Source organism: Coregonus lavaretus (assembly GCF_964263955.1).
Source record: "Coregonus lavaretus genome assembly, chromosome: 20".
NCBI lineage: Eukaryota > Metazoa > Chordata > Actinopteri > Salmoniformes > Salmonidae > Coregonus > Coregonus lavaretus.
Window position 1 is genome coordinate 35078289 of NC_140007.1, and position 15136 is coordinate 35093424.

Sequence of the window (15136 nt, forward strand, 5' to 3'; positions counted from 1 at the left end):
TTTCTGATCAATTTGATGTTATTTTAATGGACCATTTTTTTTGCTTTTCTTTCAAAACAAGGACATTTCTAAGTGACCCCAAACTTTTGAACGGTAGTGTATATTACAGAGCTTTGTCAAAACACGACAAGGGGTACGAACATGGCTGAATCGAGAAGATCCACAAAGAAATAAGAGATATCTCAATGACAAATAATATCCATCTGGTATTTAAGTTCAAAATTAGCATAAACTGGATAAAACAAATAAGTAATGAAAAACTAAAAAGTACAACACTGGGAAACTATCAGATTTTTTTTTTTACGGACTGACGTAACTGCTTTGAGAGAAAACAAAACAATAACAACAAATAAATAAATAAGTTAATTTCTTACACCAGTCTCAAACATTAAACGAAGATATGGACAATTGACATGGGCAAAGTACCTCGTGTCAAAATCCTGCAAAAACATTCTAAACTAAATATATTTCCCCAACCCCGATTACAATCTCAACTCTTTTCTCTACTTTCAGTTATTTGACATATTTTTTGTGCATCAAAAACGATCAGATCCATGTTAACTTGCTAATTAATTTGTAATGATTGTATCAGATATTTAACAGAGTTTACATATTTTTGGAGATACTTAAATGCACAACCCCAGTTGGAATTATAGACGCAAAGGCAAACAAATGTATGGAAACAATTAGACATTATTGCAGCAGAGGGTTAAAACCCCATAATTACAACATATATAAGCACTAATTTTAAAGAACAGGATGGATCAGAGAATCATCAACACGTATCAGGACATAGCAGTGTAACCTTCTTACCAAATAGACAAATGTCAAACAACTGTTTACAAGGGCAGCAAGCATGTAGTCAGTGAGTGTGGAGAGTATAGTGGTTACTGGGGTTCAGCCTAGTGGTCAATATGATTGATGCCTTGGTTAAGACCAGTTACTTCCGAGCAACATTGTGAAATGTAGAACTGTAGAATGTGATGGTAAATCCAAAGAATGAAGGTATTTACATTGTTTATAGTTATGCAAGTTAAATCATTTTGCAGTAAAAACAGAGCGGTTCTGCACTACTACAAATATTGTAGGCCCGATTGTGTAAGTTGTCCTTACACCTCGACTACTTCACTAGAGGGAAAAAAATTAATCTTGTTCCAATTCCTCAGACATAAATTTCACAATATATCATCAACACAAATGAATCATGACGTTGACGCAGTGTCTAGAATGCACTGAAAACCCAAAATGCATCATCATACTTGAGATAATGCAACTTAAGTCCCACTGTAGACAGAAGGCAGACTTCGGCAATGGTTAAATCTGATGTTTAGAAGAGGCTGACTGTCCAGAAATGAAGGATGGGGCTAGGACTTAAACACATAATTGCACACTAGAACATCAGGCTTTTCTTTCCATCAATAAGACAGACCTGTCCTTAGAGCACACTTATGAGGATGCCCACATTAGAAGGGAAAGGGAGGGTTTTGTCAGCTTGTCTTCAGAACTCCTCATGTACATTCCGGGCATAGTCCATGAGCTTGCTGCCAGTGAAGTATTCGCTGTACTTGAGAATCTCCTCCAGTTCCAAATTGTGGTTCTGGTTCTCGTCGGCCACAGCGATCATCTGCTTAGCCTCGTTCAGCGCGTTGAACTCGTTCATAGGGTCCATGTACTCCTGGAGAGTAGTGATGGCATGAGGGAGAGACAGGGTAAAAGGAAGGAAATGTGAGTTCCATGTTTATCAGTGAGTCTAAAATGTTCATGGTTTACTCTGCAAGTGTAAAATGACACTATCCTATACAAGATCCTGCAGTGTACCCAGTGGAAAGAGTTCTCTGTGACATTATGATATTTCTTCAGTCTGTGTTTACATACAGGCCTTTACGACCCATCATAAACCTAGCCTTTGTAGGGTTAAGTAGCTATGGATTTTTCTGACACGACACCCACCTCTAGTTCCTCCATGGTCACGATGCCGTCATGGTTTCTATCGATGACCTCCTGAAACTCCTTCTTCCGCTCTCGTACCCAGTCATCGTCGATGTCCTGGGCCTGCTGGTTCTCCACGGTGCCCATGGGCAGGGAGATGAACTCAGACAGAGTCAGCTTCTTGTCACCGTCCTGGTCTTTAAAAACAACACAAAATAAATATCACACTCAGACACCATTAGATTAGATAGTAAAGCTTTTCATGGTTGATCATGGTCATCCACAATTTATGTATTTATTCTGTGTACTTTAATCAATTCTCATTTTCTTATTCAATCATTGTTTTCACAAAAACCTAGTAATGGTCTTATGCATACATACTAACTGAAACTGAATTCAAATCATGTTTAGAAAGTACATACCGAGGTCGCGAACGATCTCCTTGACCATGTATTTGAGCATGCCTTTGCTGTGCTCGGGATGCAGGAAGGAGAGAAACTCTTCCTCGTTCAGCAGCTGGTCGGCTGGGGGGTTATCAGCCTGAAACCAACGGTCCTTCAGACTCTCCAGCACCTCCTGGGCTGCAGGGAGTCAAATAATAAAGTAATTTGATCATCCAATGAGACACATTCAATACAAGCATTATTGGCAGAGTAAAATGAAAAATACTTATCAGGGACGTGGTCAGGACATTGGTTTGGGGGTAGGTCAATTTCAACAACAGTATGTTAGGATGTGGTAAGAAAAGCAGGAACTCCTGATTAACCAGAAGAAATGCATAGACTACAGCTAAAGTGGTGTGGCGCAGATTATATTGTGGTGGACTAACTTACTCTCCTCGTCCACCTTCAGTTCTTCACTGTTCTTTATCTTGTCAGCCATTTCCTTCTCGTTGAATCCTTTGCTGGCCAGAAACTTCACCCGGTATTCATCCCACGTCACATGTCCTATGAGGAGTATAGATAAGTTAAGGGACTGGGGTTTGACTGTGTAGGAAGAATTTTGAGCCGGTTGTGAGAAACAGTGCTGTATTGTCATCAGGTATGAGATGTATAGTGGCCCACACAGATCAGTTCAAAGGCCTAAAAGTAGGACATCATTTTTATTTTTTTATTTCACCTTTATTTAACCAGGTAAGCCAGTTGAGAACAAGTTCTCATTTACAACTGTGACCTGGCCAAGATAAAGCAAAGCAGTGCAATAAAAACAACAACACAGAGTTACATATGGGGTAAAACAAAACATAAAGTCAAAAATACAACAGAAAATATATATACAGTGTGTGCAAATGTGGCAAGTTATGGAGGTAAGGCAATAAATAGGCTATAGTGCAAAATAATTACAATTAGTATTAACACTGGAATGATAGATGTGCAAGAGATGATGTGCAAATAGAGATACTGGGGTGCAAATGAGCAAAATAAATAACAATATAGGGATGAGGTAGTTGGGCGGGCTAATTTCAGATGGGCTGTGTACAGGTGCAGTGATCGGTAAGGTGCTCTGACAACTGATGCTTAAAGTTAGTGAGGGAGATAAGTGTCTCCAGCTTCAGAGATTTTTGCAATTTGTTCCAGTCATTGGCAGCAGAGAACTGGAAGGAATGGCAGCCAAAGGAGGTGTTGGCTTTGGGGATGACCAGTGAGATATACCTGCTGGAGCGCATACTACGGGTGGGTGTTGCTATGGTGACCAATGAGCTAAGATAAGGCGGGGATTTGCCTTGCAGTGATTTATAGATGGCCTGGAGCCAGTGGGTTTGGCGACGAATATGTAGTGAGGACCAGCCAACAAGAGCGTACAGGTCACAGTGGTGGGTAGTATATGGGGCTTTGGAGACAAAACGGATGGCACTGTGATAGACTACATCCAATTTGCTGAGTAGAGTGTTGGAGGCTATTTTGTAAATGACATCGCCGAAGTCAAGGATCGGTAGGATAGTCAGTTTTACGAGGGCATGTTTGGCAGCATGAGTGAAGGAGGCTTTGTTGCGAAATAGGAAACCGATTCTAGATTTAACTTTGGATTGGAGATTCTTAATGTGAGTCTGGAAGGAGAGTTTACAGTCTAACCAGACACCTAGGTGTATTTGTAGTTGTCCACATACTCTAGGTCAGACCCGTCGAGAGTAGTGATTCTAGTCGGGTGGGCGGGTGCCAGCAGCGTTCGATTGAAGAGCATGCATTTAGTTTTACTTGTGTTTAAGAGCAGTTGGAGGCTACTGAAGGAGTGTTGTATGGCATTGAAGCTCGTTTGGAGGTTTGTTAACACAGTGTCCAATGAAGGGACAGATGTATACAAAATGGTGTCGTCTGCGTAGAGGTGGATCTGAGAGTCACCAGCAGCAAGAGCGACATCATTGATATACACGGAGAAAAGAGTCGGCCCAAGAATTTAACCCTGTGGCACCCCCATAGAGACTGCCATAGGTCCAGACAACAGGCCCTCCGATTTGACACATTGAACTCTATCTGAGAAGTAGTTGGTGAACCAGGCGAGGCAGTCATTTGAGAAACCAAGGCTATTTAGTCTGCCAATAAGAATGCGGTGGTTGACAGAGTCGAAAGCCTTGGCCAGGTCGATGAAGACGGCTGCACAGTACTGTCTATTATCGATCACGGTTATAATATCGTTTAGGACCTTGAGCGTGGCTGAAGTGCACCCATGACCAGCTCGAAAACCGGATTGCAGTGTTGGTAACAAACTTATTGCTCTTAATCAATAGGTGACCACTATGGCTGTGTATCAGGGTGGTATTCATTAGTGATTTCTGCAGCATTAGTAAAGATATGATCAATACATGTTGATGATTTAATTACTGTACTGTTTGTAACTACCCTGGTAGGTTGACTGATAACCTGAACCAGGTTGCAGGCACTAGTTAACAGTTTTAAGCTCTCTCTTGAGTGGGCAGCCTGATGAAAGCCAGTCAATATTTAAAATCACCCAGAAAGTATACCTCTCTATTGATATCACATACATTATCAAGCATTTCACACATGTTATCCAGATACTGACTGTTAGCACTTGGTGGGCTATAGCAGCTTCCCACCAGAATGGGCTTTAGGTGAGGCAGATGAACCTGTAGTCATTTTACTTCAAAAAGTATTTAACATGTATTTTAATAGTATTTGTAGCAGGCATTATAGACAATTAACACAGGTCTCATAAACAATCTCTCAAGCACAAGTCCACGTGCTAGTGAGTAGCCAGCTAATCTTTATAGTTTAAGTTTAGCCAACTTGGATCTATTTTCTATCTAACAAGGTAGAACAGTTGAATTGTTATGAACACACCCTTCTGTCCGTCTCCAACTGTTTGAACAGCATGCTAGCCTGTCCACTTTGTTCAGATGTTGAAATCAAGTGGCCTACCTTACTTCCCAGAATGAGAATGAATTCCCAATTCCTTATATGATTGTGTTTTATGCTTATTGCACATTTATAAAACACTGCTAGCGGTACGTGGTACCGCGTGTGACAAACTGAGCATACATTTTCTAGAATCAATGTTCATTGTAGTGTTTTAGTAGTTAGTTTCTGCTCTGTGTGCAATTTGGGTAGTTGAGACATAAAAACTGTATTTTTAGAAAGGTTAATTCGATATATCACCCAGCCCTAAGGTAACCGCACCCTGTTTCAGTCAGTTTCTTACATTTCGTGCCTAATGAATAAGACCCAGATAAGTGGGTACTCTCTCTTACCATCTCCATCTGGGTCCACAGCATGGAAGCTCATCTTGTTCTCCCTCACAGCCTCCTGGAAGTGTTCTTCTGTCTTCTCCATGATCCAGCGCTGCATCTCCTTGGCACTGACGCTCTTGTCTTTATTAAAGTCCACCCTGAAAATGGTAGGGAGGAAAGCAGACTTGCAGATCTTCAGTTTGACATTTTGGTCATTTAGCTAGCAGAAGCTCTAATACAAATGACTTACAGTCAGCGTTTTAAAACACAAACACTCAAATGGAGTATCAAGTTCAAGTAGTTTATTAAAATCCACTATCATATATCTGCCTCAGCCCGAAACCCAGATCCCGAAACCAAGATAATTTGGTATAGTTCTATAACTGAGTAAGATGCAACCTTAGCTCAAAATATGTTTTCAACGATTTCAGCTTTTATGTTTTTCCAACACAGTCAATCCTTTTACAGTTGAAGTCGGAAGTTAACATACAGTGAGGGAAAAAAGTATTTGATCCTCTGCTGATTTTGTATGTTTGCCCACTGAAATGATCAGTCTATAATTATAATGGTAGGTTTATTTGAACAGTGAGAGACAGAATAACAACAAAAAAATCCAGAAAAACACATGTCAAAAATGTTATAAATTAATTTCCATTTTAATGAGGGAAATAAGTATTTGACCCCTCTGCAAAATATGACTTAGTACTTGGTGGCAAAACCCTTGTTGGTAATCACAGAGGTCAGACGTTTCTTGTAGTTGGCCACAAGGTGTGCACACATCTCAGGAGGGATTTTGTCCCACTCCTTTTTGCAGATCTTCTCCAAGTCATTAAGGTTTCGAGGCTGACGTTTGGCAACTCGAACCTTCAGCTCCCTCCACAGATTTTCTATGAGATTAAGATCTGGAGACTGGCTAGGCCACTCCAGGACCTTAATGTGCTTCTTCTTGAGCCACTCCTTTGTTGCCTTGGCCGTGTGTTTTGGGTCATTGTCATGCTGGAATACCCATCCACGACCCATTTTCAATGCCCTGGCTGAGCGAAGGAGGTTCTCACCCAAGATTTGACAGTACATGGCCCCGTTCATCGTCTCTTTGATGCGGTGAAGTTGTCCTGTCCCTTTAGCAGAAAAACACCCCCAAAACATAATGTTTCCACCTCCATGTTTGATGGTGGGGATGGTGTTCTTGGGGTCATAGGCAGCATTCCTCCTCCTCCAAACACGGCGAGTTGAGTTGATGCCAAAGAGCTCCATTTTGGTCTCATCTGACCACAACAATTTCACCCAGTTCTCCTCTGAATCATTCAGATGTTCATTGGCAAACTTCAGACGGGCATGTATATGTGCTTTCTTGAGCAGGGGGACCCTTGCGGGCGATATGGGATTTCAGTCCTTCACGGCGTAGTGTGTTACCAACTGTTTTCTTGGTGACTATGGTCCCAGCTGCCTTGAGATCATTGACAAGATCCTCCCGTGTAGTTCTGGGCTGATTCCTCACCGTTCTCATGATCATTGCAACTCCACGAGGTGAGATCTTGCATGAAGCCCCAGGCCGAGGGAGATTGACAGTTCTTTTGTGTTTCTTCCATTTGCGAATAAATCGCACCAACTGTTGTCACCTTCTCACCAAGCTGCTTGGCGATGGTCTTGTAGCCCATTCCAGCCTTGTGTAGGTCTACAATCTTGTCCCTGACATCCTTGGAGAGCTCTTTGGTCTTGGCCATGGTGGAGAATTTGGAATCTGATTGATTGATTGCTTCTGTGGACAGGTGTCTTTTATACAGGTAACAAACTGAGATTAGGAGCACTCCCTTTAAGAGTGTGCTCCTAATCTCAGCTCGTTACCTGTATAAAAGACACCTGGGAGCCAGAAATCTTTCTGATTGAGAGGGGTCAAATACTTATTTCCCTCATTAAAATGCAAATCAATTTATAACATTTTTGACATGCGTTTTTCTGGATTTTTTTGTTGTTCAAATAAACCTACCATTAAAATGATAGACTTATCATTTCTTTGTCAGTGGGCAAACGTACAAAATCAGCAGGGGATCAAATAACTTTTTCCCTCACTGTACACCTTACCCAAATACATTTAAACTTTAGCCTTCCACAAGCTTCCCACAATAAGTTGGGTGAATTTTGGCCCATTCCTCCTGACAGAGCTGGTGTAACTGAGTCAGGTTTGTAGGCCTCCTTGCTCGCCCACGCCTTTTCAGTTCTGCCCACAAATGTTCTATAGGATTGAGGTCAGGGCTTTGTGATGGCCACTCCAATACCTTGATTTTGTTGTCCTTAAGCCATATTGCCACAACTTTGGAAGTATGTTTGGGGTCATTGTCCATTTGGAAGACCCATTTGTGACCAAGCTTTAACTTCCTGACTGATGTCTTGAGATGTTGTTTCAATATATCCACATAATTTTCCTTTCTCATGATGTCATCTATTTTGTGAAGTGCACCAGTCCCTCCTGCAGCAAAGCACCCCCACAGCATGATGCTGCCACCCCCGTGCTTCACGGTTGGGATGGTGTTCTTCTGCTTTTCCTCCAAACATAACGATGGTCATTATGGCCAAACAGTTCTATTTTTGTTTCATCAGACCAGAGGACATTTCTCCAAAAAGTACAATCTTTGTCCCCATGTGCAGTTGCATACCGTAGTCTGGCTTTTTTATGGCAGTTTTGGAGCAGTGGCTTCTTCCTTGCTGAGCGGCCTTTCAGGTTATGTTGATATAGGACTCGTTTTACTGGATATAGATACTTTTGTACCCGTTTCCTCCATTATCTTCTCAAGGTCCTTTGCTGTTGTTCTGGGATTGATTTGCACTTTTCGCACCAAAGTACGTTCATCTCTAGGAGACAGAACGCGTCTCCTTCCTGAGCGGTATGACGGCTGCGTGGTCCCATGGTGTTTATACTTGTGTACTATTGTTTGTACAGATGAACGTGGTACCTTCAGGCATTTGGAAATTGCTCCCAAGGATGAACCAGACTTGTGGAGGTCAACAATCTTTTTTCTGAGGCTGATTTCTTTGGATTTTCCCATGATGTCAAGCAAAGAGAGTTTAGATTTAGATTTTAGTCATTTAGCAGAAGCTCTTATCCAGAGCGACTTACAGTTAATTGAGTGCATACATTTTTTTTCAAACTGGCCCCCCGTGGGAAACGAACCAACAACCCTGGCGTTGCAAGCGCCATGCTCTACCAACTGAGCTACACAGGGCTAAAAAGAGGCACTGAGTTTGAAGGTAGGCCTTGAAATACATACACAGGTACACCTCCAATTGACTCAAATGATGTCAATTAGCCTATCAGAAGCTTCTAAAGCCATGACATCATTTTCTGGAATTTTCCAAGCTGTTTAAAGGCACAGTCAACTTAGCGTATGTAAACTTCTGACCCACTGGAATTGTGATAAAGTGAATTATAAGTGAAATAATCTGTCTGTAAACAATTGATGGAAAAATTACTTGTGTCATGCACAAAGTAGATGTCCTAACCGACTTGCCAAAATTATAGTTTGCTAACGAGAAATTTGTGGAGTGGTTGAAAAACGAGTTTTAATGACTCCAACCTAAGTCTATGTAAACTTCCGACTTCAACTGTACATATAGGGTAAAATAATGGAACGGTAGTGAGGATTTGTCAAGGAACCTGCTTTTCTGGCAAGTGGAAATTTGTCAAGGGTGACAAGTAGGACTAAAATCTCTGGACTGTTTCTCATCAACAGTATTTATAAATCAGCCTCCTAGCTTTTACTACATGGCACCTAGCTTACCCAGTATGGGGTAGATGAGGACAGGTATTTCCTTAGACTGCTGTGGCTTATCTCTTACATGTGCACTCACTTCCATGTTCTCAGGAACACTGCTTTGCTTATCATAACAGATAGCCTATTTGTTTATGCCGCCCTATTCTTTGAAATTGGAACCGGTGCATGAAAGGTGTACACATTAAAGAGATTTTCTGATACTTTTGTATACTTTTTAGCCAGTAGTTCTGAAAGTAAAAGCCAAAAGTGGTCATCGAAAATTGTGTACTACATCACATACACTTTATATACAAAAGTATGTGGACATCTCTTCAAATTAGTGAATTCTGCAATTTCAGTCACACCTGTTGCTGTATAAAATAGAGCACACAGCCATGCTATCTCCATAGACAAACATTGGCAGCGGCATCGTCATAGGATGCCACCTTTCCAACATGTCAGTTCGTCAAATTTCTGCCCTGCTAGAGCTGCCCCTGTCAACTGTAAGTGCTGTTACTGTGAAGTGGAAACGTCTAGGAGCAACAACGGCTCAGCCGCGAAGTGGTAGGCCACACAAGCACACAGAACGGGACATCCGAGTGCTGAAGCGTGTAGCGCGTAAAAATAGTCTGCCCTCGGTTGCAACACTCACTACCAAGTTCCAAACTGCCTCTGGAAGCAACGTCAGCACAATAACGGTTTGTTGGGAGCTTCATGAAATGGGTTTCCATGGCCGAGCAGCAAGCGTTGGCTGGAGCGGTATAAAGCTCGCCGCCATTGGACTCTGGAGCAGTGGAAACGCGTTCTCTGGAGTGATTAATCACGCTTCACCATCTGGCAGTCCGACTGACAAATCTGGGTTTGGCGGATGCCAGGAGAACGCTACCTGCCCCAATACATAGTACCAACTGTAAAGTTTGGTAGCGGAGGAATAATCATCTGCGGCTGTTTTTCATGGTTTGGGCTAGGCCCCTTAGTTCCAGTGAAGGGAAATCTTAACGCTACAGCATACAATGATATTCTAGACAATTCTATGCTTTCAACTTTGTGGCAACAGTTTGGGGAAGTACCTTTCCTGTTTCAGCGTTACAATGGCCCCGTGCACAACGCGAGAATGGTGTGGAAGAACTTGACTGGCCTGCATTGACCTGACCTGGCCCTGACCTCAACCCCATTGAACACCTTTGGGATGAATTGGAACACCGACAGCGAGCCAGGCCTAATCGACAAACATCAGTGCCGACCTCATTAATGCTCTTGTGGCTGAATGGAAGCAAGTCCCTGCAGCAATGTTCCAACACCTAGTGGAAAGCCTTCCCAGAAGAGTGGAGGCTGTTAAAGCAGCAAAGGTAACTCCATATTAATGCCCATGATTTTGGAATGAGATGATCGACGAGCAGGTGTCCACATACTTTGTCATGTAGGGTATGTGCAGATGTGCACCACGTCATTGCTCTCTCTCGCTCAAATGGCACGGGGCTGAAGCTCATTATCTAGAATTGTAATTGCTAGGGGGCTGGCCCGTGTGAGGGGAAATGTAGGGGAAATGGTGCAGCACAGCTTCCAGAAAAACTGTTGCTTTCAACTAGGGATTTTGTGGCTAATTGAGGTAAGACAGTAATTCTGCACATAGATTATGCATGTATGAACTAGACATTGACACATCTAGCCCAAAGCGGAAGGTTTAAAAAAAAAATACTTAGTCGCCAAAGTTCTGGAGCACGTCTTTAACTGGATGTGTATAGGCTACGGTTGAAGTCGGAAGTTTACATACACTTAGGTTGTAGTCATTAAAACTTGTTTTTCAACCACTCCACAAATGTCTTGTTAACAAACTATAGTTTTGGCAAGTCGGTTAGGACATCTACTTTGTGCATGACACAAGTAATTTTTCCAACAATTGTTTACAGACAGATTATTTCAAATGTATCACAATTCCAGTGGGTCAGAAGTTTACATACACTAAGTTGACTGTGCCTTTAAACAGCTTGGAAAATTCCAGAAAATGTCATAGCTTTAGAAGCTTCTGATAGGCTAATTGACATAATTTGAGTCAATTGGAGGTGTACCTGTGGATGTATTTCAAGGCCTACCTTCAAACTCAGTGCCTCTTTGCTTGACATCATGGGAAAATCAAAAGAAATCAGCCAAGACCTCAGAAAAAGATGTGTAGACCTCCACAAGTCTGGGTCATCCTTGGGAGCAATTTCGAAATGCCTGAAGGTACCACATTCATCTGTATAAACACCATGGGACCACGCAGCCGTCATACCGCTCAGGAAGGAGACGCATTCTGTCTCCTAGAGATGAATGTACTTTGGTGCGAAAAGTGCAAATCAATCCCAGAACAACAGCAAAGGACCTTGTGAAGATGCTGGAGGAAACGGGTACAAAAGTATCTATATCCAGTAAAACGAGTCCTATATAAACATAACCTGAAAGGCCGCTCAGCAAGGAAGAAGCCACTGCTCCAAAACCGCCATAAAAAAGCCAGACTACGGTTTGCAACTGCACATGGGGACAAAGATTGTACTTTTTGGAGAAATGTCCTCTGGTCTGATGAAACAAAAATAGAACTGTTTGGCCATATTGACCATCGTTATGTTTGGAGGAAAATTCGAAGAACACCATCCCAACCGTGAAGCACGGGGGTGGCAGCATCATGCTGTGGGGGTGCTTTGCTGCAGGAGGGACTGGTGCACTTCACAAAATAGATGGCATCATGAGGAAGGAAAATTATGTGGATATATTGAAGCAACATCTCAAGATATCAGTCAGGAAGTTAAAGCTTGGTCGCAAATGTGTCTTCCAAATGGACAATGACCCCAAGCATACTTCCAAAGTTGTGGCAAAATGGCTTAAGGACAACAAAGTCAAGGTATTGGAGTGGCCATCACAAAGCCCTGACCTCAATCCTATAGAACATTTGTGGGCAGAACTGAAAAAGCGTGTGCGAGCAAGGAGGCCTACAAACCTGACTCAGTTACACCAGCTCTGTCAGGAGGAATGGGCCAAAATTCACCCAACTTATTGTGGGAAGCTTGTGGAAGGCTACCCGAAACGTTTGACCCAAGATAAACAATTTAAAGGCAATGCTACCAAATACTAATTGAGTGTATGTAAACTTCTGACCCACTGGGAATGTGATGAAATAAATAAAAGCTGAAATAAATAATTTGCTCTACTATTATTCTGACATTTCACATTCTTAAAATGAAGTGGTGATCCTAACTGACCTAAGACAGGGAATTTTTACTAGGATTAAATGTCAGGAATTGTGAAAAACTGAGTTTAAATATATTTGGCTAAGGTGTATGTAAACTTCCGACTTCAACTGTACATAGATATGACCCAAACTCCCCCTAAGAAAAGTGGACTCAACAATTGATCACAATTACAACCTTGCATTTTCACACAGTCAAATGCAAATAAAGGCTATATTATGGTGAAAAAATCCAACACAGACACACTAAAAAGCTAATGCTGTGTCATCATCAGGTGAATGTACTCAAATCAGAGAGTTGAAAGTAGTCAGCTGTACATGACTCATGAGTCATGAAATTGAACACCAGTCATCCCCACTTACTTGCTGAAGATGTCAATGAGCTTCTTCCTGTTCCTCCTGGGCTCGGAGTCCTCCTCAAACTCCTCCATCTCCTTACCCAGGAACACCTCCTGATGGAAGCCCTTGTTGATGTGACCGTCCATCTCCAGCTTCACCCCATTTAGATGGTCTGGGGGAAGGATCTCATTCTCCTCTTTACTCGTGGGGTTGTTTTTGTCCTTCAAGGCTGACATGTTAGCTGGCCGGGCATGGACGTCCATGGTGTTGTGGAGCAGGCAGAACAGGGCCATGGACACAGCCAGAAGGTGTCTACACCAAGCCGTCCTGCAGTACATTGCCATGGCTTCTTCCAAGTTCAATGTCCTTGCTTGCTCAAAGGCTGATTAACACACATGTCAACACAACATTGGGTAAGTTTGCCATGTGGCTACCTTCCATCATCACTGATTACCATTAGCTAGTGTTCTTACTAGTTACATTTTAGTTAGCTAGCTACAAAGCCTAACACAATGCTTTAAAAACGTTTATAACTAGCCAGCCAGGTCATATCCGGAAGTGCTTTAAATGATGCACACTCACATAAAGCTAACGTTAACAAGGCAGCACACAGTTAACGTTAGCTAGCTACATAACAGACAGCTATAGCTAATCGCGTATGAGGACAGCTGCCTCGCCAAGGTTGACCTACCTGATTTTGAGCTCCAACGACACAAATCTGTAACGCAGCTCGGGAATAAATGGCAGGAAATGGAAGAGATAGCCTACCTAGCTAGCTAACAATGACAAGAACGCATCGTCGTACGAGAAAAACAAACCGACCAACCACAACTGTCAGATTGGTTCTATTTCCTGTACACGTGGCTACTCCAATGTTCACGCACGAACAGACCCTCCTCTTTAGACTTTAGCTGCCGAATCGATCCACAGACTAGTGGTGCCCGGGTCAGCTGTTTGTTCACCCTCACCCGCCCGCAATTGCTAATAACCCATCCGCAACCGCCGAATAAATGTGACAAAGTGAAAATCTGAGGGCCGAACCCAACCCTAAACCACAAATATAGAACATGCGCTATAGGCTACAGTCAAAGACTGCAGAACGATTTTTTACGTTGTTTCCTGATAAAGATATGTTTCTGTTTATAATTTCCGACATTTTGGTAGGCTATTTGTTCGTCAACTTGTCTATAATTAGATACATGTAGCTTCTCTTTTGTCATTATGTTGCCCTAGAAGACTAAATAAACCCTTTCTCAACAGAATAATGTAATAGATCGATAGAATGAACGCTTCAATCTAGTTGACATTGTTAACGTGTTCTCGTAATCTTTCGCGGACGTTTAGGGACTGGGGAGAAAATACAATAAAGAAATTTTTTTACGGAAAACATTTTCTGTGCAAAATATCCAAATGACATTAATTTGACCGGTTCCAAGGAAAAATAAACCTGTGAAAACGACCCAACGTGTTTCTGATAACATTTCAGTTCGGCTTCGATGCTTATTTGATGTGGTTGAAATACTATAGGCTTTTATTATGATTTTATGATGAAGACAGCACCTCTACAGATGGTATCTAACTGAGCGTTGCATTCTCTCAAGATGCAGAAAGAAATCATATTTCTCCACTCCAGTTCCCGTCCAAATATTGCCTACATTTGGTGTATAATTTTACTGCAAGAAATGCTTAATTCTGGAGGAGTTATTATTAAGGATATAGCCCTATTCGCACGGGATTAGTATTACTAGAGAACGTTGGTTATATATTTATTACCCCAGAATGTCCGTTATTCCAGAGGATGATTCGGACGGGAATCGTTTTTTCCAAACTGCCCCCTGTAATTGTTTCATTTCTTTTCTACAACTTGAGAGTTATGACGGAAACCTAGAGGTTTTTTCTAGGCGTGAAGATATTTCAAGAAGTCCAGGCGATAACAGGCTACACTGATAACTCGAGTTTGGTTCCCAAGTTTTGAAACCATACCAAACCATCTTTGGTATAGTGTCGCCATAATATTTGAATTGAGGAAGTGTGATCATAATCATTCGGATATTTTAGCGATCCGCAGTAGAATACGGATGTAGCCTTCAGATGTGAGCTAAAAAAGCTAACTTGCACGTAATATGCGTTCTTAGGCTATAGAATTGAAAATTAACTTGTTCCAAACGTTTAGCTCAGTTGAATGCTGCTTTGCGATCCATTAACAGCAAGGGT

The 15136-nt window shown here is 42.0% G+C and overlaps 1 protein-coding gene across 1 annotated transcript; it reads right to left on the minus strand.

The window, feature by feature from the left end:
- LOC311147936 (45 kDa calcium-binding protein) lies at positions 1-13725 on the minus strand. Its single transcript, XM_084184784.1, has 7 exons — positions 13614-13725; positions 12947-13304; positions 5633-5769; positions 2763-2876; positions 2352-2510; positions 1951-2126; positions 1-1675 (listed from the first exon to the last, which is right to left on the minus strand). Exons 2-7 carry the CDS (start codon positions 13264-13266, stop codon positions 1499-1501), a joined length of 1083 nt encoding a protein of 360 aa, XP_084040910.1. The 5' UTR covers positions 13267-13304; positions 13614-13725; the 3' UTR covers positions 1-1498.
- Positions 13726-15136: the final 1411 nt, after the last annotated feature.

Coding starts and splice junctions, on each gene's coding strand:
- LOC311147936 (XM_084184784.1), bottom strand. CDS start 13,266: ATGGCAATGTACTGCAGGACGGCTTGGTGTAGACACCTTCTGGCTGTG. Junction 2,127..2,351: donor GGAGATCGTTCGCGACCTCG/GTATGTACTTTC, acceptor TTGTTTTTAAAG/ACCAGGACGGTGACAAGAAG. Junction 1,676..1,950: donor TGACCATGGAGGAACTAGAG/GTGGGTGTCGTG, acceptor ACTACTCTCCAG/GAGTACATGGACCCTATGAA.